The 25,217-nt window shown below is 34.9% G+C and overlaps 3 protein-coding genes across 5 annotated transcripts; 2 read left to right on the top strand and 1 right to left on the bottom strand.

The window, feature by feature from the left end:
* The first annotated feature begins 544 nt into the window (after positions 1–544).
* On the top strand, positions 545–7,593 carry LOC132708621 (exostosin-1). The gene is made up of 5 exons (XM_060681057.1): positions 545–1,473; positions 2,456–2,684; positions 4,009–4,210; positions 4,905–5,193; positions 5,603–7,593. Exons 1-5 carry the CDS (start codon positions 813–815, stop codon positions 6,400–6,402), a joined length of 2,181 nt encoding a protein of 726 aa, XP_060537040.1. The 5' UTR covers positions 545–812; the 3' UTR covers positions 6,403–7,593.
* A 707-nt stretch (positions 7,594–8,300) lies between these two features.
* On the bottom strand, positions 8,301–14,669 carry LOC132708512 (zinc finger MYM-type protein 2). Of its 2 annotated transcripts, none has more exons than XM_060680842.1 (10): positions 13,335–14,669; positions 12,631–13,283; positions 12,426–12,578; positions 11,163–12,366; positions 10,565–11,094; positions 9,987–10,508; positions 9,065–9,523; positions 8,870–9,008; positions 8,712–8,811; positions 8,301–8,656 (listed from the first exon to the last, which is right to left on the bottom strand). In XM_060680842.1, exons 1-10 carry the CDS (start codon positions 14,071–14,073, stop codon positions 8,482–8,484), a joined length of 4,674 nt encoding a protein of 1,557 aa, XP_060536825.1. In that variant the 5' UTR covers positions 14,074–14,669; the 3' UTR covers positions 8,301–8,481. The 2 variants fall into 2 exon arrangements, with proteins under 2 accessions (XP_060536825.1, XP_060536824.1); XM_060680841.1 differs by having other exon boundaries at positions 10,565–11,097; positions 13,335–14,668.
* Positions 14,670–15,172: 503 nt separating this feature from the next.
* On the top strand, positions 15,173–22,162 carry LOC132708513 (double-stranded RNA-binding protein Staufen homolog 2-like). 2 transcript variants are annotated; one of them, XM_060680844.1, is made up of 8 exons: positions 15,173–15,537; positions 15,649–15,719; positions 15,918–16,070; positions 16,125–16,832; positions 19,059–19,315; positions 19,367–19,780; positions 19,841–20,221; positions 20,287–22,162. In XM_060680844.1, the coding sequence occupies exons 1-8, from the start codon at positions 15,488–15,490 to the stop codon at positions 20,491–20,493; spliced, it is 2,241 nt and encodes a 746-aa protein (XP_060536827.1). In that variant the 5' UTR covers positions 15,173–15,487; the 3' UTR covers positions 20,494–22,162. The 2 variants fall into 2 exon arrangements, with proteins under 2 accessions (XP_060536827.1, XP_060536826.1); XM_060680843.1 differs by having other exon boundaries at positions 15,174–15,537; positions 16,125–16,844.
* Positions 22,163–25,217: the final 3,055 nt, after the last annotated feature.

The following is a 25,217-nucleotide window of genomic DNA, read 5'->3' as shown; positions in this document are numbered from 1 at the left end:
AATAATTAGTGCATAGTAACAATTTGATTTTTGGCACAATGTGGTATTACTGTCCTGAACATTTCAAGTTGGTTGCACTCATAGGCGGATTTTTGATGTCGTCACAGTTAAGGATTCAAAATAACGCGCCTAAAAACAAATCCAAATTTCGATTGGGATTATTGTCCTTTAACCTTGACTTAAAATCCTCAGGTCATCGACATACTTGTTTCAGCTTAATAATATGCAATGACCATATAATAATATTAATTTTTATAGTCAAGATTTAATAATTAAGAGTGTTAAAAGGGTAACCGCAGTAATTTTCTAGAAACACTAAACAACTAAGCCAAACTGAATTACATAGTTCGTAATTAAATGGGCAACAATTTATAAAAAGAATACAGCATTTTCTTAAATTAACGTAATTACTTAATAGCATTTCAGAGTTGCTTGCGTTTGTATAGTGATAAGTTTAGTTTAAATAATTATAGCCTTCTTTGATGTTTTCCCATGGATAGGAAATGGGCCTAACATAACCTCAACTCTCCGAACGAAGAAGAAGTCAAACTTATAGCATTTTGTAAACTGTCATGTTAAGTTGACGGGGGCGTATGTATTTATGTTTTACAAACGAGACAATACATAAAAAAATCATTTTGATATACTCCTAGCATAACAGACGATGTAATCTACTAAATCGCTAAATTTAGGAAGAGTAGGAGATGATTTTGATAAGATTTCCTTCAGGTTAACCAATACCAATGTTTGGATGTATTTTTTATATAGTTTAGGCAACTAAAGATGGTATTTCTGCACTACTGGAGATATATATGAAAAAAGAAATGCAAGCGAAACGTCGCTATCTTTTAGTATTCGTTGTGGCGTTCTTAACCCTATGGTATTTTGGTGGCTATCATTTACGGCACAATTTCGATTCCAACATAGATGTAAAGAAGCAGCTACCAGATTTTGTCAATTTAAATATTTTAGAGACTGGTTATACAATTGGTAGGAATCGAAAACATGTTGAAGATGTTCCAAAAAGTTATTGCCGCATGGAAACATGTTTTGATTTTACCAGATGTGAAAAAGACTTCAAAGTATATGTGTATCCTCAAGAGGATAGCAGTGTACCTAGTCCGTCCTATTTAAAGCTTCTCAATGTTTTATTAGAGTCACGTTACTACAGCTCCAATCCAAAAGAAGCTTGTTTATTCATCCTTAGCATAGATACTTTGGATAGGGACCGTTTGAGTAATGATTATGTTCGAAACATGCAAAGCAGGCTGCAACGTTTGCCACATTGGAACAACGGCGTTAATCATGTAATTTTTAATCTGTATTCTGGCACTTGGCCAAATTATACGGAAAATGATTTGGATTTTGACTATGGCAAAGCAATACTCGCTAAAGCCAGCATGTCTGAGAACCAAGTTAGGCCTGGCTTTGATATAAGCATTCCATTATTTCATAAAATCCATAGAGAAAAGGGTAAGTAAAGCATTTTGTAGTTTTCTGGCGACTTTGAGCCTTAATCTTTAAGATAACCTAAGAGACCCTAATGTAAGTGTTTGTTATTCTAAATCCATACACAGAGTGTTTCAATAAAACATTCTCCAAGGGTGGGCTGGAGATTCCTTATCTACAACATCGAAAATGTAGATCGGAAATTAAGTTTATGTTTCAAAGGGTTCAAAGAAATAAATGTCCATAAAAACATTTGTTCATTTTCATGATTTTAGTTTTTCGCTCTAAAAGTAAATAACAAAAATAGTAAAAAAGTCAGTGGAATATATCTCTTTCGACAATACTATTCGTTAAGATACCTCCCTGGACGACATAGCACTTCACTAAGTTTTTTTCTTATTTTTGGCTAACGAATCTCTAGTCGTCCTTTAGGCTATGTTTTTTGGAACATCCTGTAGAAAAGATTTGGCAAAAATAAATCGCTTGACTTTTTAACCATATCATATTAAAATTTTATATATATTTAACTGGCAGTTGGCAGACTGTTAAGCGGCCTATACACATGCAGGCAAGTGTTAAGACTTGCCTGTACAGGTTGAGACACGCGAGTAAGTGCGAAAACTCACGGCGCGTTCAATTCCAAGCGCGGCTCGCAGCGAGTCAGATTGTGTCTGATTTTTAGAGCAAGTGCGAAGGCCACCCTCATTTTTTACACAACAGCAGGCCCCACCAACTGGTGAACCTCGAGATTTACCTGAATAGTGTGTGGCCGCCATTCGTTTCGCACTTGCTCGTGGACTTATCTGGACACACTTGCGCGCGGACTTGCCTGCATGTGTATAGCCCCCATTATATTCTATTCCATACAAATTAACTTAATTTTTTAAACTTCCAATTTAAAGTCTCTATTAAATTTAAAATATGTGAAAGTTTTACAATGCAGTTACACCTTTTCATTGGATATAAATTTTATAATTTGAAGTATATTTTTGAAAATGGGTTTTAGGTGGAGATCCTGGGTCAGTTTCAGCTAACAATTATCCTCTAGAAAAGACATATTTACTAGCATTTAAAGGAAAGAGATATGTGCATGGTATAGGTTCAGATACCAGAAACTCCCTGTATCACTTACATAACAGAAAAGACATGGTAATGGTAACAACTTGTAGACATGGAAAAAGTTGGAAAGACATGAAAGATGAACGTTGTGACCAAGATAACAAAGAATATGACAGGTAAAATGTTGTTGATTGATAACATTTTTGTCTATGTTCAAATAAATAAAATCCATTCCCAATCCCCTTTAATATGGTGCCTAGATTTTTGTCTAAAAGCTATTAAATTTGTATTAGCGGCGTTTTTGTTTAATGGTTTAGGAGGTTTAATAACTGCATTTTTTGCTTTAGGGGTTTTAAATTCAGCATATAAAGGTGTTATTTTGCTATCTTTATTGCAACGTTATTAACCGATTTGGTTGAAACCTGCTGTTAAATATTTTCATTTGTTTAATTTTATGCGGTATTATACCCTGTATTTTTTTGGTCAACCCTCATTTTTAACAACGTAATTTGTTGGCCTGTGATAAATAGGTATATCCCATCATTCATGAATCAATTTAACACCAGGGAACTTTTTAATTACGGTAGGAACCAAGCAAATGGCAAAAAGTAAATGAAAATTATTATGGTTGTGGTTTTAAATTGAGTACTGAAAAAATATATATTGACTGTGTTTGTTAAGCAAAATATCTTTATTTTTGTGCGTCTCTTGGGTAATTTCATTCATTTTTAATAATAATTTTAATTTGCCTTGCCTAGCATTGGGATATCATAGGTGAAGTTGGATAGGATAAATGTTATAGTTGATAGGGATAAGGGTTGGAACATCAATACCTCTCGGGATAGGGGATGAGAGATAACCAAGGCCCGCGTCTCTGAAGTAGACGTATCCCCTATTAGGACCACAGGGCAAGACCTAACCATTACCCTAACTTAATTTATGCTTTTTTTTTGAGATCCTCGGCCCAGTTTTTGCTAATCATGTTGTCTTGCAACAATAGTGGCAAAATCTCTTTTTCTTTGCATTTTAAAATGTGAATCCCATTGTTCCTTTTAATCCTCTACATTGAAATAATTTTGTTTTCACAGTACTCCTATATTGTTTTCGTTAACTTTTAGTACAAACCCATCATCTTAGCAAATTCCGCTTCTTAAAAATTCTTTCTTTCTTTAAATTTTCGTAAATCTTCGTTTCTCACGCTGTGCTTTATTAGAAAAATTGCCTCATATTTTTTTATATTTTGCCTTTTTGACTGTATGTAAGGGAATTTTTGTCACCCATTAATTTTATTAACACTCTTTTTTTACATTACTGTGTTCCTATCTTTCTTAATTCCATCTATCTTTATTAATTCTTGATTTAGATATTGCCCCCATCAATGTTATACTCTTATATTATTATAACTTTATTGGGTAACATACATTTCCGAGTTTTTAACTATCAAATTTTTAATTTAAATGATTCTAGTTTAAAATGGATTATATTTTCAATGTGTTTAAGATATGACTATGAGACTCTATTACAAAATTCCACATTTTGCCTTGTTCCTCGTGGGAGAAGACTAGGTTCCTTTAGATTTTTAGAAGCTTTACAAGCTGGTTGCATACCCGTTTTGCTATCAAATGGCTGGACATTGCCGTTTTCCGAAGTTATCGATTGGAATAAAGCTGTAGTATGGGCCGATGAAAGGTTGTTACTTCAGGTAATGTGTATTGAATATACTGTGTCAATGATACTAGAGCATGGGGATTTACGAATCCTAAAAATTAGAGAGATGATTAAATTATGAAAAATGTTTCTCTAGCGAATTTCGAGGAAAAATTTCTTATATATATTTGTTAATGTTAGGAGGTTTGAAAAACGTAAGCTGTATCGGTTTTGAATAGTTTGTTGGTTGGTAGTCGTTAGATTCTTGTTAATTTGTCGGTTAGTTTTGTTAATTTGAGGAAAATCCAGAGATTAGTCACTTTTCCACTAAATTCCAGAACGATTTGGAGGAAATATTTTATTTTTACGTTTATATATATTTTTTTGTGATTTTTGTTTAACAATATTTTCTAATTATTACTATTGTAGTGCTTATTCTAAAGGTTTTAACTTAGTAGTCATTTGGTTTTAACCAGAGATCGATTCTTTCCAATAAATTTAGAATTAGGAAGCAAATAAATAGAAGCAAATGAATAGAAATATATGTACATTATTGAAGTTGAGTTGATGAAGTCTTTGATTGTGTCAAATTGTAGATTTTTTGATAATTACTTAAATAGAACATCTTGTTGTCAACGCACACTCTAAATGGAGATTTTTTTGGTAATTTAACCGTCTAGGTGACTAGTTTTCGAGATCCCCATGTTTAAAATCTTGGACTTAAGCTGTACATTTCAATTTTTCTTTAGGTGCCACACATCATCAGGTCGATATCTCCTAGTAAAATATTACAACTCCGTCAACAAACTCAAGTGCTTTGGGATAGATATTTTTCTTCCATTGAAAAAATAGTATATACGACTCTAGAAATAATTAAAGAAAAATTGCCTAGAAAGCAAAAACGAGACGGAACTATTTGGAATAATTTCCCAGGAGCTTTAGTCACTTTGCCGACTTTTTCCGACGCAAAGGAAGACTTTCCTTTTCACGTTCAATCCGAGGCACTTCGATTTACTGCGGTTGTCTATTGCCAATTAGGTATTTAAGTTATTCCTTATTCTATCAGGTCTATTAAAAGTTTATTAGGTCAGGATAGGATTTGAAGAATTTTTTGTTTTAAAAGGTTTTCACTGAGCTATTGCTTCCTGGTTAACCGGAAGCGATGTCACCCTCAATATTTTAAACACCCTGTATATTTTATAAATTTGGATTCATTTTGTTAAGGTATGTTAATTCTACTGCCAAAAATTTTAAAATTTTAGCCAGTCTTAATTTAATTAACACAGAAAAAAGGATATTCTCTTCCGTTTAAAATTGGGAAACCGGGAGCGACAGCTAAGTGGGAATATTTTTAAATAGCACTGAAATTCATGCCTAAGTATAAGTTTTTAATGAGCGCTTTGCGTGAATGACGTTAAATTATGAGTTTACTTGATCATTTTTTTAGGTATACCCCTATCAACTACGTCAGCACTTTATAGATTAGTTACAAGCCTAAGTAAAAGCAAATACGTCTCGAAAATTCTAATAGTGTGGTCAAACGAGAAACGTCGTCCTAACCGTAGTCGTTGGCCAAGTTTACCGATACATATTCCATTACATATCATCGAAACTGGATACGGAATCGAAGCGAAATCCAGTATTTCCCAAAGGTTTTATCCCCACAAGGAGATTGAAACTGACACAGTACTTTCATTGGACGAGGATACAGTTCTGACCACTGAGGAAATTGATTTTGCTTTTGTCGTTTGGAAACAATTTCCAGATAGAATCGTTGGTTATCCCGGTAGATCGCACTACTGGGATGACTCAAAGTCAACATGGGGTTACACGTCAAAGTGGACCAATGATTATTCAATAGTTTTAACTGGCGCTGCCTTTTATCACCGATACTACAACTATCTTTACACGGAATGGTTGAGCCCTTTGTTGCACAAAACTGTAGAACAAAGCCAAAATTGTGAGGACATCTTGATGAATTTTTTAGTGAGTCATGTGACCAGGAGGCCACCTATCAAAGTGACACAAAGGAAACAGTATAAGGAACAATCTGGGGCGGGCAGTTGGTCTCCTTGGAACGATCCGGATCATTTTATCCAGAGGCAGACATGTCTTAACACGTTCGCAGCTGTTTTCGGTTATATGCCCCTTTTGAGATCTAACTTCCGGCTGGATCCTGTGCTTTTCAAAGATTCGGTCTCCAACAAACGGAAAAGGTATAAAAAAATTGAACTTGTGGGGAACTAATCCTTCATGTTTTTTATACGATATATTCAAAGTTCCACGAGAGTGTATATAACCTCGCAAAATATGTGAAATTGAAAATGATGCAGGAGCTAAACAGAGGCTAATATGATTTGTATTCCAGCAAGATAATTTTAAACATCCACCATATCTGTTAAGCAATAATGTACAAACCTAAAGTTTTTCTGAATTTTGAGAGGTTATTTATGTTGCCATACATATTATGTGATGTGTTATTATTATTAAATATAAGTCCCCTGGCAACTGCTATATTTAATGTTGTAAATACAAAGTGAAATTAGTTTTTATATAACAATTTTGGGGGGAACTAGTTTTGTCGGATCACTGCATTATTATTATATTGTTTTTTTTTTCAATTTTAATTCAAATTTAAATCGTATTAATTTAAATTCATTACGCCAAGTTCTTCGTGGATTTTTTAACGAAAGGTTTATCCTTATCAATAAAATGAATCAATAAAAATGAGAGCTTATGGACAGAATTTGTCGTTGTAACATTATTGTGATTAATTTGGTATTAGCTTTGTTCCAACCGCGGTCAGAAATTGGTTTTTGAACTGTAAATTGCTGTCACTGAACCGATTTTTGTCAGGCAAAATAACATTAATCGTATCAAAAAATCAGTTGAGTGACAGGAGTTTATTGCTACAAACCGGTTTCTAACTGCGGTTGGAACAAAGCTATTGTATTTTCGTATGATGTCGATTTTATGTAACAATGCCAAAAATGAGAGAAGCAGTAAAAATACCGGAAAGGAAAGGAATTTATAAATTATAATATTTGTTGAGCTTAATTTAACAGAACTGTTAGGTTGTGATGTGTAAAATCGAGTAACTACTTTTTCTTCACCAAATAAATTTCGTGAATTAATTCACGAAGAAATTCGCCATAAGTATTTGGAATATTTTTCGCCATATTCGTTCGTTTCTTTCTTGTTAAAAAAAATATTTCCAAGACAGAAATTTAGGCCATTTAGTTTAAGCGAATTATTACTTTAAATCGTATCCTAGTCAATTTAATTTTTGTTTAAACTTTGAGTGTACTTTTAATTGTGTAAATATCTTTGTATCGGTTTTATTTATCCAGTTACCATTGTATTGCTTTTTATTAGATCAAATGTTGTTATTTCGTTCTAAAGTTTATATCATTACGTTTGTGAAAATAATTTCTGAAAGACTTGTATGTATGTATCTATTTATTACGTTGAAAAAATTCAAAAATACATAATTTTTTTAAATATTTTATATGACACAAAGTGTTATATTTTCGATTTTATCCGCTTTCCTTAGTATTTCAGTATGTACCGACTCCTACATATGCATATCTAATTTACAAACTTGTCGCTATTAACCAGGCTGGAGAATCTTTAATACCGTATTCGGCACATAAAAATAAGTAAAAAAGTTCATATAGAAAATGTGTTGAAATATTGCAAAAAACGTTTTTTTCTTATTTTTTTATATTTTGATAGATAAACTTGTTTTTGTTTAATCAGTGGCGTTGAGGAAAGGAAAAACGCCGTCCAAATATTTAATTTTTAGTCGAGTAAAATTAAATTACTGATGGACTGAAAGCAACTTTATGTGAGGTAGTAAGGTATTTCCTGGTATAGTTACAATATTTTTAAAATATTGAAACCTTGAAACTTCGAGCAATGGGGAATTTTTATGGTTATCTATCTCACGTTTTTTGGTTAGTGCGCGAGGAGGGTGATTTTAATGTGATTGTACCAAAGGTAATACAAAGTCGGGAATTCCCATCTCGAATTAGAAAAGTAAAGAAAAAAAGCGTAGTTGGACGATTCGAATCGATTTATTTAAAACGACTTTCTTATCAAAGCGCTTACATTCTTCAAAAAAGAGAAAAATAATACTCTATGAAATATTCTAATACATTTAATCGATATCCCATAATAATAATTGTTACTCTATTCGTACAATACCAATTAAAAATTTGATAATTCGCTTAAAACAGCTATCCACTATTTTAGTACATTTATACAAAATGGGTGTGTAATCACTTATGAAACCATAATAAAAAAAAGACCACGAGAAATTCATTTTTAACTAGTAAGTAGAGCCACGTTGATTTCTTTGACCATCTTGACCCGGTGAAGCATTTTTTCTAACGCTTCTTTAGCCAATGGCATGGTCGAATACCATACGGGGCTGTCTGGGACGCAAGATCGTTCGGGTTGCAAGTAAAACACGTCATTCCTTGTTTTTACACTTTCAGGACTAGGAATAATAGTATAAAGATTATATTAGAATGGTTACGAAGATCGTTACTCACCATTTGGAAAGGTAAAATTCGTACAACTTAACGGGACACCTAAGCGGGTTCTCTTCGTTTTCCTGCTGCTCGTAGACCTTCTTTTTACGTTGATTATTTTCTGAAAATTAATGAAAATGTAGCGTGCGTTTCGTTGCAAATAAATCGACCGCGCTTACGAGTTGCCGATTGGGGGGGATAAAATCGAAGTAAAACGTTACGCGATCCGGGCACTTTGGACGCTCCCGGTTGATTCGGATTTCTTTTCCAATGTTTCATGATGTGCGAAAATGATAACTGCATGTGCTCGTCGACGCTCTGAAAATCGCCACTTATAGAAATCCATTTGGCACCGAGTCCCGCAAAGAACCTACTGTCAAGTTGAAATGTTTCGTATTGAAGAACATCAAAGTGCTGAGCAACACGTGCGGCGAATGGGCGCCGAGCTGTTTACTCTCCCACAAATGCTCTTCTTCCACCCTGGTCACGATGTAGTGAGAATCGTTGTATAAAACTGAAAATTTCTTCGCCACTTCGTCCAAGCAATCGGTGAACTTCTCGTAGTACGGATCGCAGAAGATGTTGTCTATCCTTCCGTTTTCGAAAAGGTATTGTTGAATACCGAGGCACAAGTAATATATTGTGTCCGGGGCGTACTCCTGTCCATTAGGTTTCCTCACTTCTTTCACAAATAAACAAAGCGAATAGTTCAATTCGTCCGCTGTAAGTTGGAGTATTTCCGTTTTGAACAATTTCATGCGTCGCGAGGACTTCTCTAGTTCCGCGTTCTTCGTAGTAACCCATTGCTTCCACGCGTTGACGCCGAACGTGTACTTTGAAAACAGTTAAGTCAACCACAAATTAATCGAGGGGTAAACTGCAGTAATTGCCTATAATTCTTTGGAATACTTCATACTCTGTTCCTTTGCCGTTTAGTCCTCACAAAGAAAGAAAGAAAGGAACGAAGGAAGACAGGATTGTTACCAGATGAAAGAAAAACCCCATTTTAGGTAATGTTAAAGCAATACGAGAGTTATTTGAGTATAAAACTTGGAAGATTAGCAGTCCCTTTATTATTTTAGTTCTGACAACTTTTTTGAGCGATATTTCCAAATTTCATCCAAAGAATCTTGGTATTATGATGCACAGCTAGGTTTATTTGATAGTACACATGCGCAATACTCCCTTAACCCCTAACAAGTAGATTTTCCCTTGGTGAGTGAAAGGAGTAGTGTAGTGTTATATACCAGCTTTTTAGGAGTATTAATTCTATGGTTTAACACTTATATACAATACCTTTAAGCACATGTTTGCGTCGGGCTTCTCTTGTGGCTCCGGCGGCGGTGGAGGTTGTTGCACCTGCTGCATCATCGGAATATCCACTTGATGATGCGACATCCTTCTGCCGCGCTTCGACTGACCTCTCGGGTTTCCTCTGATCCCCCTTTTTCTGCCGCGCAGAGGAGACCTTTCCATTAAATGATGATGCATCGGTTGTGGGTCGTCGACGTTTTCTTCGGTACCATCTTGGTGCGCGCCTTGCGGAGCAGTTATGGTATTTGCCGTCAATGCCCCTTCTAAATCGACAGCGGGTTCGTCGAGCTCCGTAGCCATTTTTAGTGCCATTTGAAGCATGTCATCGCCAAACGTATTGCTAGCATCGACCGGTTCAGGACTGTAGTCAGCTCCATCGGCTGTGTTATCTTCTAAGTCACTTTCAGAGTCTGTATTGTCTTCCTTCTTTTCTTCGGCCACCATTTCGGCCATCATCAGCAATTCAGCCTCGTAGGGGTCCGTCGGGATTTTAACTTGGATTTTCTGTAAAAAATGCGATGAACGTGTTTTTTGTTATTGACGGTTTTATGTTCAGGTACCTTAATTTCTTTCATGATTCCCGCAGCTGAATTTCTTGTGGTGGGAATAAATATGGGTATAGGGATAGGTAGCGGGAATGGCACTGGTATAGGTACAGGTGTGGAGTACATATGGCAAGGAGCTGGAACATATATGGGGACTGGAATTGGAATAACTATTTTGGATATTTCTTCTCTATCCGTTTGTATCCCTGCATCAACCATGACAGGGTTTGATTGTACTGCCCTTGCGGTTTTCTTAATGGAAACCATTGTCCCCACGTTTCTTTGTTCTGGACAAGGAGGCGGCCGCACAATAAAATGCTGTTTCACTTGAACCTGAATTGGGATTTCGGACAGATTCTGTACAGGAACTGGCGCTGTTGGTGACGTTTGAACGCTCTGTTGAACTAACGGAGTAGCTTTGGAACGAGTAATCCTAGTAGAACCAATAGGGGTTAATCCCGGAGGTAAATTATTACCAGTGCCATTAGCACTAGCAAGGCTCTGTACACTCGATATTACTGGTAGTGGAGGTTCATCACCACTAGCTGCTGTAGAAATAATTCTTATAAATATCAATCTAAGATGGAATATAGAACAGAACGCAAACACTTACCATTTTCTGTGGGAGATTTCTTGTTTTTCTGTGGAGCGCCCGCTGGCACCGGCACCTCCGCATCGGTGACATTGTTCATGGAAACAGGTTGCTTCATAAATTGATTTTGGAAGCTCATAACGCAACTGTATGAACAAAAATTGCGTACAGTAGCGTCGGACATTGTTAAGTGGTAAGCCGGATGGGCATTTTTTTGACAAAAATTACATGTAATCGGTTTCGTACTGACAGCACTCAATGAGACTTTGTATAAACTCAAGCAGTTTATGCTGCACATATTAATAACAGAGGAATTGCTGGAATATTTTTTAATCATGTCAAAATTATATTTTTTCACTTTACACCAGCTGCATGGTACTATCTTCCGATGTGCAATTATGTAAATGTTTTCGCAACTGTTAGAACAAAAACTATATTGCACATTATCATAGTACATTGTGTGCTGTTCCAGTATCGATTTGTGAAAGTAACGTCGACACATGGCACATTTTCCTGGGGATATTTTATTGACAAAATTAAATGCCACAAAGCATGGTTCCCCGCAGAAATAATTTTTAACATCGTCTTGTTCAAATTCTATAGTAATAACCTTTTCTGTTTTGCAAACGGAACAAATAGTTCCTGGGTCGACTTTTGGTGGGCGATCGTTGGTCATTATATCATACTTTTCCATACACGTTTTCGAACAAAAATCTTTGAACTGTCCTTTCTCACCTACGGGCGCTAAAAAACCATCTGGGCCACTGGACATGTCTTGTTGGCAGTAGGAACAAACTTTAAGTCCTTTTTTGTATTGTTCAAGGCATGTGCTGGTGCAAAACTGTCTAATGTCATTCCCAAAACGTACGCAATATTTACCAAGCGATGTCGCTTTGACTGTTCCGGAACAGCTAGCGCAATTCGACCCAATCATCTTTTGATATTTGGATAAGCAAAACTCATTACAAAAATCCATTATTTCCCAGGTGAGATTTTTTTCTATGTCATCTGTAACTTTTTTACATGTAGCACACTTTCTGATAAACGATAAAGACGGAGGTTCCTTTGCGGATGAGTCGATAAAATTTTTAACTCTTATGCCACCTTCGTCAGTAATTACATCAATTTTTTTTGAAGAACATTCTTTAAAAACACTTAAACAAGAATTATCACAAATATATAAAACTTCATCGTCACTTTTATAATGGTACTTGACTTTTCTTTTCTAAAAAAAAAAAGAAAAATTGATTTGTATAAAAAAATAAGTAAATTTGCAAGTGTTACCATTTTGCATTCATTGCAATTCTGAAATTCTTCTTTGTCATATTTGTAAACCTTTAATTCATAGCTAGAATCTGGTTCTTGTATTGATGATTCACTTGTAGTATCTGAAATATCCTTTAAAGGTGGAATTGAACAAGCGGCATCTTTCTCTGCCTAAAAACCATGTGCAAAATAATATTACACCAACAAAACCGATAAACAATACTTGTGTGAATTCCCTTTCAGTATCAGGAATAATGGTTAGTTCTTCATTTGCGCCCTCTTGTTCATCAGCCGGGTCTACAGAATCCGAACCAATCGGATCTAAATCAGTTTCCTTATTACCGATTGTATCCTTGTCAGATTCAGTGTCTTTTTCATGGTCAGCAGAATCAAAATTCACATGTGCAAACTCAATACTTTTTTCATTGATATCTGTACATTTTGTAGGGCTCTCTGTTTCACTACGAGATTTATTTGAATCGGCTTTATCCTCATCACTATCGGAGTCTTTTGAGTGTTCTTGGCTCTTCTCATATGTTGATAAGACAGTTTCAGATATATCTGAAGCTGCATAACTTCCAGTATCCACTTCTCCCAAGGCCGAGGTCCCCTCTTTTTCAATTCTTGAATAACCAATCTCCATGGTCTCTGAAGTTCCATCCTTACTGAGAACAACATCCTCAATTGGAGGAGGTTCTCCAGGAGGTTGCCGACCATCAATTTCTTTATCTGAATCACTAGATGGTTTTTTCAGATTCTCACAAGTTTCCTTCGCAGAGCGTCTCGGTTGTGATTCAATATTGTAATCCACATTTGGAAGCTCTATTGGATCAGACTGTTCTTCTATCAGGAAAGATGAATCATTTTCTTCATTATCTAGAAAAAAAGCTAATTAAAATAATTCAGTACAAAATATAGGGTATTTACCTTTTTCCGACGATGATTGAATATCAATAGGTTCTTGGGTTTTACCTGGACTACTGGTCTCATCAAGTTCTTGTGATAGCATTGTGCTCTGAGTTTCCACATCTGTGCTCCCAGTTTTAACATTTTCAGGACTCTTAACATTTTCACTAACAGTATATTCTGTGTCTGATTTGTTGTTGTGATTGGGTGATCCTGATGCCTCTGATTCTATAACATCTGTTTCTAATTCATCCAGTTGACTTTTTTCAGATGTCTTATGACTTATTTCTTCCAAATCATTACGACTTTTGTCTTCGCAATTTCTATCTTCACCATGACATATATTTGCCTCATTAATAATAGGTATATTGGCCTCATCACTACCTCCTATAAGTTCACTATCTCTCTCAAGATTTTCATTATTCTGGTTTTCTATAACATTTAAATTACTTTCTAAGTGAGTTTCTGCAATAACATTTGGTACTGGCTCCTGATTTACCCTAAGACTTTGATCGACATCTGAAGTGCGTGTTTCCTCATGCCTAATTTCATTTTCATTCTCCAAACTGCCCGCACTGGTGGAATTTACAGCATTTAAACAAACCGCATTTGAAGGGACACCATCTTCTACTGTCTCAAGCTTTTCACTATTATTTTTGACAGAGTCTATTACCATTCGCTCACTTGAATCTGTTAAAGCATTTTGGGTTGGAAGTACATCCGCATTTTCTGTTGGAGTGTCGGTACTATCGACATCCATTCTATCGAAATTTCAAACAAACCTATGGGGCCCTCATTATCTCCTCCACTTTATATTGTTCTTTAGATCCATATCAGCTTGTTTTACGGAGGAATATAGCTTGCTAAATTTAAAATGATTTTCACATCATCATTCCAGTTGTATAAGGTAACTGTTGTTCTGTACACGATAAACAGTAAAATATTAAAAATAACTGACTTGGTATTGAAAATCCCGGCTTTTTAGTTGTTTGGTTAAATTTCAAATTCAACACTTTTATTGCGATGCTAAAATTTTGCGCGGTAAACTTTTTAGCCCTGTCAACGTGTTGCACTTGAAACTGTTTAACGATGCTTCTTTTCCGATAAAACCTTGGTTTTGTTATTATTTCGGGAGCAACTATACAAAAACTTGCATTTTAATACCAAGCCAACATAATGGTGGAAATAACTAAATATACTTACCAACTTAACCATATCACATACCCTAACATTTGCTATTTTTGCCACTCTGTAATCGAGATAGTTTATTTTTCAAAATAATTCGCTTATCCAAAAAAAATCGCCAATTTATCTTTAAAAGTTAGTTATTTTTTTTTTGTATCAGTTTTGTTTTAAACAATTTATTGAAATAAATATAAATAAAGTGCAGCCAACTGAACTACGTTGGTGGGTTGTAACGCCATAAAATGATTCACTTTTAACATTTCGATGAATGCTGTAGGACAGTTCAAAAAAGATACGACCTATTAAAATCTTGATAAAGGTTTAAAAAAAATCTAGTAAATTTTTCTCAAATACAGAGTGGATCACAGAAATTTAAATACGATTTCAATGACGTCATAACATGGCGGCTGTAATATTTACGTCGTACAATAGGATAATTTCATAGCAGTATTCTGTCTTTAATCCGCTGAATCTACAATTGTCGTGTCCGTTTTGAATTTTCTTTAAATTAGTTCAAATCAGAATTCCCATTTTGCTGGTGATCGGTTCCGTTGATATTTACCCTTTGGCGTGACATATTCTACTTTACCTCTTTTGTAGACCTTGCTTTGCTAACGGAGAATACGAATTTTCGCGCAGGCTTAATGCAAGTGCTGCTGCGATTGGAAAGTGCTCCCCTCTGCTAAACGACTCACAAGAAAATACCGACAGTAGCGGTCGCTATGCGTTGACTTCATTTATAAAATCCATCGTCGCGATATTTCTAACATGGCCGCATGTTAGTTGCTGATTTTTTCTTTATTGTTTGCCAATGAACGTACATTTAGTAGTGGTGTTTGGTTAAGAAATCAAGATTTGTTGTCAACGATTATTAATACGTACTGGAACTCTACTGTAATTTGATAAAACGCTAACGCCGGTTGAATAGGTGCACTCCCAAACTTGTCGAGATTTCAGTTAGAATTTTTTATTATTTCGTTTCTATTATCATGCTTCAAGAGCATCACATAAATCAAAACAGCATGCAGAGAAATCCAAGGTAAATGCTTTCCTAAATCAATAGTGTTTCCCACACATTTCAAATTATCTTAACCACTAAATATGAAAAAGTGACCAATCATATACATACTAAGTTTGATGTTGATTTTAGAATGGGAATGCAGCAAATGGGGCCGCCTCCGAATCAACGAACTCCTATGATTATGAGCATGCCTGCAACTGGTGTGTAAATTTATTATATTCAAATATTATGTTAATAACAAAGAGAAGCATCTTTAACTTAGATGTGTTTTGAAAAATTCACAGAAAATCTGTAGTCTGTAATTTCTAATTCAACTTTCTTAGAAGTTTTTTGAAAAAAGTAGCAAAATCTCTTGCATTATGGTGAAGATGGGCCCTAATTTATATGATTTATAACAGGGGTACTTGTCTCAATGTCACCTGGGCCTGGCCCTGCTCTTATAACCACAACGTCAATCCCACAACCACAAGCTAAACCAAACCTCCAGCAGCCCCAAGTTTATCATTACGAAGCACCACCTACACAACCTGTCCCGCATAATCAACAGCCAGGTACAATTTGTGTTTAATAATGCGCCAAGACTGTACCATAAACAATTATTGCAGAGCCAGACCAACATTCACAGCAACCACAGTCACAACAGCTCATAAATAACCAAGATCAACAACAATTGAACCAAAATTGTCCAAACACTAGTACTTCTACAGCGCCCAACATGACTTTGGCAAACATAAAAGAAAAAACACCCATGTGCTTGGTAAATGAATTAGCAAGGTACAATAAAATTCAACATCAATATCGGCTAACGGGAGAACAAGGGCCCGCACACAAAAAAATATTCACAGTTACCTTGAAATTGGGTAAAGAGGAATATGAAGCCGAGGGTCCTAGCATTAAGAAGGCCCAACATTCCGCAGCCGCTAAAGCATTAACCAAGACCGAATTTAAGCATCCACCACAGAAAACAATTATTAACAGGCCTGGCAATAGACCCTCGAATCCAGGTGTTGTCACTCCAACAGTCGAACTTAATGCTTTGGCAATGAAAAGGGGAGAACGTACAGTGTACGTTGTTGAAGGTGGAGGGGCACCACCCCATCAGGGCTATATGAACCAGCCGAGTTATTATCCAAGACACAATCTCAACTATCCCCAGGCTCAACCCAGATATGGATATGACGCCCGGCGTAATATCAGAGGTCATTACACATATGACAATAGGTATTATGGCCAATTCAGACCTGGGGCACCCCATCATAATCCGGGTGACCCATATACTGTAAGGTTAAGAGTGGGGGAACGAGAGTATCCAGGTACTGATTACGGTAAATTATCTTTTCTTTTGATGTTGTAGTTAGTTCTGGTAAATCTTCATTTAACAAAATATGTATTTTTTTTTTTAATTTAAATATTCTCGTCTTAAGCACTGCAAGCAGGAATGCTATAACCTCCAGGTGAGCTCCTGTCGGAAGAATTCCTCCTGTGCGTTTGTTTGGGATCATCTGTCTTATCTCAAAATCTAGAAAGAATTTCAAAAAACTGTAAGAAGAAAAGTTGTTTTGACTCAGTTATATTTTTAAATTTTTTTCAAAGAACTTTTACAGGCCACTGTTGTTGTTTATAAAAAGTAACAACTCTAATATTTAAAACACAATACTCTATATATTAAGGCATTTTTGAAATCCTGTGTACTTTCTAGATATATTTTATAATAACCTATAACTAAGTTAAATTTTATGTCAAAAATTATGTTTGCAGGTCTAAATATATTTCTAGATTTCTCTGATTGGAAATGGTGTGGAACATGCTTTATTTCAAAAAGTTGTAGATTTCAAAATATTAGCAATGAAACATTTTTCCATTGTAAAAATGCAATAGCACTATTAATTGGCCAAGAAAATAACCACGAAATTAATTTATTAACAAAAAAGCTTTTGAATTTGTTTAACAGCTAAAAGTGGATCAAATTTTATCAAAAACACTATTATAAATCTTATAAATAATTCGTGGTAATTAATTATAAACAAAAAAGTTTTTAAATTTGTTTAATGTCTAAAAATGAAACAAAATTTATCAAAAACATTAAGTCACTTGCTGAAAAATATCCAGATGGTCAGAAATCTACAATAAACATTGTTTTAAAAAAATAATTAAAAATGTTGGGACTATTATAAAAATATACATTTTTAAAAATTTTTATTTTTATATTTAGTATTTTCTCCATTATTTATTTTTAAAATAACTACATTGATTTCCAAACCTACAGTAAGCCAAAATAGTGACGTTTCGGTAGTACACGCTTTCCTTTTTTCGCCATGTTTCATCGTCACAGGATTTTTATAATGAAAACCGTTTTATTTTGCTAATATTTCGAAATATACAACTTTTTTAAATATTCAACCGTACATAAACTCACCCTTTTTTCAAATGTAAAATATGGTAAAATTATAAAAAAAAATTTCCATTCGAAAAATTCATTTAAGTTATTAATATTACTTTTTTATTTGTTTATTTTTAAATTTATAACACAGATCACTAACGTACATCCCTTACTATAAAGAAATAATTTATTTAAAAAAAAAACTGAGAAATCGAGAGATATTATTTAGACTTGCGAACGTCACTTTTAACATAAAATTCCAAATATGTCAGGAAAGTAAAGGATATTATATATGAAAAAATGAAAAATTATTTAATATAGAGGGTGTTCTATTTAAAATCCGAAAGTTGTTAGTTGTACACCAATATAATATTTCAAAAGAATAACTGAATCCAAACAACTTTTGTCTCCAATTTTTGGATATTTTTAATAGAAAGATATCATCCCATAATAAATGGGACACCCTGTACATTACTTTTCGTGAGGTATTAATTGTTTTCATATACTTGCGGCAGTTAGAATTATTTACCTTCTCGTTTATTAAGAAATAAATTCAACCTTCGGGGAGGTTATTTATTCTGGGTTCATGTGCACTGTAATACTTCCTTGGCAAAATATATTTGGAGTGGATGATGACTGGTTCCGGGAAAAAGGGGAGGTGTCACACAGTCAGTCTTTGGTTTGGTTATTGACCTTTGACCAACGCTGTGGATTTTTTTACAGCTGCGTAATATATATTTATTTTTTCTAAATTAATTTCGCATTGCTGACGCGCTTTTTCATTAAATACCTATTTTCCTTACAACTGTTTTTATTTAATGACAACATTGGGGAAACATGGTTTTACCGGTGTCCATCTATCGGTGTCCAAAACGGTTGGCATCATTGGAATTTCGTCCACACCTATATTTTATTTACTAAATAGTGCGAAAAGGTCGTGGAGTCCTGAGAGTTAAATAACAAATCTCAAAATTTCGTTATGGATCGTTATGGATCCGATACAGTATGGAGTTTTCTGCAGGCGCTGCGCTTTTTCTACGTGCTTTTCGCAGAAAATTGCACCGTGTTATGTGTAACTCTTTTCCAATTAAACCTTACAATATTCCTCAGAGCACTATTTAGTTTTTATTTGTATATAATTTTATTTTTTTATTCGTAGGTCATGGATACACCGTGCAAGCAGCACGGCATGATGCTGCAGCCAAAGCTATAGAGCATATAAAACAACTCGGTGTAGTGGATGGTACTGATAATCCGACAAGTTCTGAAAACGGGCAAATAAATAATGACCAACAAACCATGTCGAATTCGTTAACCAATGATGTGAATTCGGAATTAAAGTCTCCCATTTCGTTGGTTTACGAGATATCTCTAAAGAGAAATCTGAATGTTACATTTGAAGTTTTGAGCGAAAAGGTTCGTAGGCTGGTTGCGAAAGCAGTACCGGTGTAAGAATATTTTCCGCAGGGTCCGCCGCACATGAAGGTTTTCGTGACGCAGTGTAGGGTCGGTGACTTTCTGGCAGAAGGGGAAGGTAATGGGAAAAAGATTTCGAAAAAAAGGGCTGCCGAAAAGATGCTGGAGGAATTATCCAAGTTGCCACCTCTTCCCAATGTGGCGAACATATCGCAAATGAAACGCAAAAGGGTTACTAACAAGAAAAAAACACGGAACCTCATTAAAGTGAATATGGATAAAAATTCGGAAACGCCTGAAGAAATTAATCCCATTTCTCGTCTCATCCAAATTCAACAGGCTAATAAAGAAAGAGAACCAGTTTACACGGTGTTGGAGGAACGCGGGGCGCCTCGCAGACGAGAGTTCGTTATCGAGGCTTCGGTTAACGGTCACTCCTGTACGGGAGTCGGGCCTAATAAAAAGGTAATTGGTGTTTAAATATTATCTTTTAGATGTAATAATTCCCTTGTTTTCTATTCGCAGGTGGCGAAACGCAACGCCGCAGATGCGCTGTTAACTGAACTCGGTTACAGTACCGCAGGATCCAAATCTCAGACACAAAACAAAAGCGATAAGGAGGTTGATGCGTTAATTGGCAGCAATGACAAAAATCGTAAGGTCACTTTTGTGGAGGAGAAGGTTGAACAGCCTCCCGCCCAATCGATTGGCGGCAGCGGCGGACGTCAGCTTGTACCGGGGGTTCTGTTGGTTACTGAGCAAAACGCGGGATTCAGTAAACCGAAAACTGAGAATATTGAACAAAAACCACCTGTTCAGATGCAACCAGCGACGATGAAAAATCCTCCGCCAGGGGTCAGATCCAAAGATCAGTTGTTGTATTTGGCCCAGTTGATGAACATTCAGGTATTTGGGTGTAGATTATTCGCGACAGTGACTGTAAAATTTAAAAATATGACTTTGAATTTCAGGTCCAGTTTTCAGATTTCCCAAAGGCAAATCATGAAATGTATTTGACTCTGGTAAGTCTAGGAACAAATCCGACTCAAGTTTGTCATGGTGAAGGCCCCACGACGGAAGCATCTCACGAGAAAGCGGCTTTAGAAGCTTTAAAGGTTCTTTCCGAGTTGGGCCTCGACATTGCCCCCAAGGACGGCAATGCCCAAATAGAGAAGTAGAAAACTACATTAGTTCGCTTGTTTTTTTTCGTACAAAAGAAAGTACATGTGTTTATTGGTTTCCTTAGAATACCTGTTTGATTTATTACCATTTGACCTCGGTTATAGTATTAGTAGTGACTAACCATGTGCTTTGGACTACTGAGGTTGCGTCTTGAGAAATTTTTAATTATTTATTTTTGAACGGAATGAAACAAACTCTTCGAAGAAACATAATTTGCATAAGTTTGATAAACTTTGAACTCTTTGTAGACTATACCAATGAATGTGGCTATTTTACATAACGATGAAAAATTTCTTTACTTACCTTTCGGAGAGTTGAAAAACTCCACGTATTTTTGCGGTATCCTTTTTCATTGGTACAGACGTCAACTACTGGGAGTTCCATGTGGCCATGTCAATTCATGGATAACTTTGAACTTTTATTACTCTCATATTTATGTGATGTAGTTATTATTTTTTTGATTTCAAGAACAGCATAGTTTAATAGTAATCAAAAACATAAATATATTAGGTGAATAGTTAAATCACCAACATTAAAACCCCCCTGAAGAACTCTGACGCGTTTAGTAGTTGTAGTTTGTGGTTGAATCCCAAACGGACATTCAGCTATTCAAAAATTCGAAAATTTGGAACTCACATTTAATGGACCAGAGCGAGAAGACCTTAAGGACAGTAATACCCAAATGAAGAAGTAGAAATGTTCATTACCGCGCTTATTTACTAAGTACTAGTGTTAAATGGTTTCATTAGTAGTAAGTAACCATGTGCGTTGGAGTGTAGAGATTGCGTTTTGAGAAATTTTTAATTATTCATTTTTGAACGGAATGAAACAAGTTCTTCGAAGAAAAATGATATATATAAGTTTGATAAACTTTGAACTCTTTGTAGACTATACCAATGAATGTGGCTATTTTATGTGACTGAGAAATTTCTTTACTTATTCTTCAAAGCCTTTAAAAGTATCCTCGTGTTTGCAGTATCCTTTTTCATTGGTACAGAAGACGTCAACTACTGGGAGTTCCATGTGGCCATGTCAAAGAAAAAAATTAAAAAAAAACAGAAAAAAAAGAAAAATGTTGCATTATTCATATACTTGGATAACTTAGAATTATTATTAATCTCATATTTATGTGATGTCATTAACATATGTGAAGTATATGAAATGATTTCATGTATGACATATAATTCTGGTTATTGCTTGCACTGTATATTTCAAAAAAAGAAAAAAAGAAAGGCAGTGTTTACCGCATTTCGTTTTAGTTACAGGGCGACCGAAAACGAAATCGGGTCCAGTAGTTCAGAATTGATTTGTTCCACTAGCATTTCGAACAACGTAAAAGCTGCATAAATGTTTTTTTTTTAATTAGCGTCCATATAGCGACGCATTTATCCATTTTGATTAAAAGTTGCAAATTTAAAGTTTTCTTTGGCAAATTTAGCCGAATGTAGCTTTAGACACTTGAATTTTACCATACGACAATTCTGATCTGCTGAAATGTATTTATTTCACTTATTGTTTGTAGATTGATTTCATTATTCCGGGGCCTTTGGATTGAACTGTTGTGTATTGTAGTTTAAGAACTAGATCATAATTCTTCTGTAATTTGGATATAAAGTAAGCATGTAGCCTCATTTGAATTTGAAATCAATAAACAGTATCACCAAATTTTGTTGTTGTTTGTGCACTTTAATATGTTACATCAGTTTAAAAAATAATAGTAAACACATTGGTGGCGTACCATGATTTATAAGTATAAATATCAATTAGATTACCCTTTCTGACATGAATAATTTTATTTTCACAAAATAGAGCCCTGATGAGGATAAACAATTATGCCAAGTTATATCAAAATCAGCCGAAAGGTTTTTGAGTAATTATTAAAAAAACGAATTTTTCGGAAGGTCCAGGCACATGGCAACGGTTTTCAATTTTTTATCTCGAAAACTAAAGGAACAAAAAAAAAGCTCATTTAAAAGGTTTAAAGTAATTAATAAAAAAATGTTTTATAAAACTCGAAAACAACATTAGTTGGGACGCATATGCGATTGCTTAAGCAATATAATTATTAAAAATGACTAAATGGCGAAACGGAAAAGGATGGGCTAGAAAATTGAATTTAATTCTATTTTTTTTTAAATATAAATCCCATTTAATTCGAGCCGAAGTTTTCAAAGGCCTGTTGGAATTTGTATAATTTTGGTTAGTTTCCCTTATAGGTGCTTGACAACCGGTCGATTTTTCGGAGGATCTATATCTGTATATTTTGACTAATATGTCCTGTTATTCGGACACAGTCGATAAATTCCGGTAAAACAAAAGATCTTTAAGAACGTTAAAGGCATAGCTAGCAAGCGGAAATGGTAAAGTCAGGCATCACTGACCATGCAATATGAGATTTCGATGCCAAGGTTACTAACGGATCACAATAAGGCACGGGTGCGGACTCGCTGCATATTTTCTATATACAGGGCGTCCCACGACAAAATTTCTCGCTCTATTGTGGAAAAACCACGAATATTAAAAATACGGGTTAAATATTTCATAAAAACTTCCTTCCGTCCATGGCTATGAACTCATTTTATTGGAATATTTATATTATTGTATTTTTAATAACTCCTAAAATACTTGACATGTATAATGCAGTTCTATAGAAAAACTTTGAGTTTGTTAAAAATTCCTATGCTCTGGGTTTTTTATAATTTAATTTTTTGATATATTGCCTTTTAAAGTAAAATTTCATGTGTGATACCGAAGAAATAATATATATTATCGGTTTTTTAATTTATACGGATTAAAATTGCAATTTGTGTGGAAAATCTTATAATCTAAAACGCCAAGATAATTTTGACACCCATATTGAAATAAAAAAAAATGTACAGCTGTTATTCTAATTTTTAATATCAAGAAAGCGTCACATTTGGGTTACATTATTAAACTCATCGGGATTATAAAGTTAAATATTTATAATTATTAATGAATATAAACCTACAAATATTTTTGCGATATTTGTGATAAGGTAATAAAGACGACAGTTTGGAAATCTTTATTTTAAACGGTACTTAAAATTGAGTTTTTTCATAAATTACTTTTATATGTATTCTAAATGTTATAACAGCATTCCATGTGAACCTTTTATCTGTATTAATTTTTTTATTATCAATAGTATCGGGAAATATCCGCCTATGCTTTTCCCAATGACACTTTTTCCGTAATAATTTTTTTTTATTGATAAACAATTACAACCACTCCCATATATATATTTACTTTGCGCTGCCACGGTTAATTATGGTGCAATGAACTTTATTTGGGAGGGTGAAGGCCTCGGCAACACTGCATTCACAGAACAGCAGTTTAGCTGAATTATTTCTATATAGATGTATTGATTATATCCACGCGAAACGACTTTAAGCCGAAGAGAGAGTAATATACCAATATGTATCGTTCTACCTTTAAATAATTTTTTTTGTAAAGTTGCAGAAGCTCCTTTCCTCTATTTAAGTTCCACTTCGAGCAGGTCGTTCAAAATTCTCGAGTAATTGCTTAGAAACACTTTTCGCAACGTTTTTTTATAAGACCGTTTGCGGTTGCCATTTTTTCAACATTCAAGACCACGTTTTCCGCTCTTTGTTTATGTTATTCGAAGAGATTGACTTTATCGACCTCTTGTTATTGTTAATGTGGGTGCAATCACCCCAACCTTTGAAATTATAATGTTTTATGAACGGATACGATTTTTTTTGGAAGCCAAAACAAGAGATTTAAATAATAGTTTTTTATTAGAAAATTACGAAAAGTACAAACACCAGACTTACTTTTGCGGTTTTAGATATTTCGAGTCATTACAATTATTCAGTTCAATAAACCACGAGATAACGTTGTTAACTAAATAAGGCCACAAAGTTTTAAGCTACGTACTACATTTTGATTTCGCAAGAACAGTATAGTGTAATAATAATAAACAATTATAAATATATTAGGCGAATAGTTAATGTTGAAAAGAAAATCACAAAATCAAATTTCATTGGAAATTTTACCACAGGCCGGAAGAAAAACCACCCGGAGGAACCCTCACGCGTTTACTAGGTGTAATTATCGGCTGATTATTTTCCGATTCCACTTTTTCTTCAACTGTTTTGCTTGGGGCCGTATTTTCGTCGATTCCATTGCTAGGTTTTTCCGCCATAGCGAAACAGCCGGAAATCGTCGACTGCGGATAATGTTTTCGTTTGCTAGGTGTTATAATTTGATTTCCGGAATCTTTAATTCCGAAAATATCAGAATGCCCACCGCCCGGCGGTCGCAAAACTCTGCTGGAATTTTTATCATCGCCGTTCATACCCACATTATAACTCGTAGACGACATGTCGAAACTGTAAGGGCGAAAAAGAAAGATAAATCCCAAACGTGCACTTAAATATTTGAAATAACGAAAACTTTTAACGGAAAACGCGCTTAAACGATATTTCGCACTCACATTTGAAGGACTAGAGCGAGAATGGGTAAAACAACCGTCCTCTAAACGGACCCAACGGTTTCTGTCTTGCTGATTTGAAATGTTTGAAACTTCCGGTCGCAATGAGTGCGCTTAACGATTGTCGATCCGACGTACTTTTAAACAAGGTAAAGAAATATATTACTCCTTGTTTCGCACAGTCAAAACTATACTGACGTTTTAGGTTAAGAGGGTTAAAATAAAGGGAAGGGACTACGCACGTTTCTA

The sequence above is a fragment of the Cylas formicarius genome, unplaced genomic scaffold (genome assembly GCF_029955315.1).
Source record: "Cylas formicarius isolate icCylForm1 unplaced genomic scaffold, icCylForm1.1 PGA_scaffold_12__32_contigs__length_19106922, whole genome shotgun sequence".
In the NCBI taxonomy this organism is placed as follows: Eukaryota; Metazoa; Arthropoda; class Insecta; order Coleoptera; family Brentidae; genus Cylas; species Cylas formicarius.
This window is presented reverse-complemented; position numbering and strand designations above follow the sequence as displayed.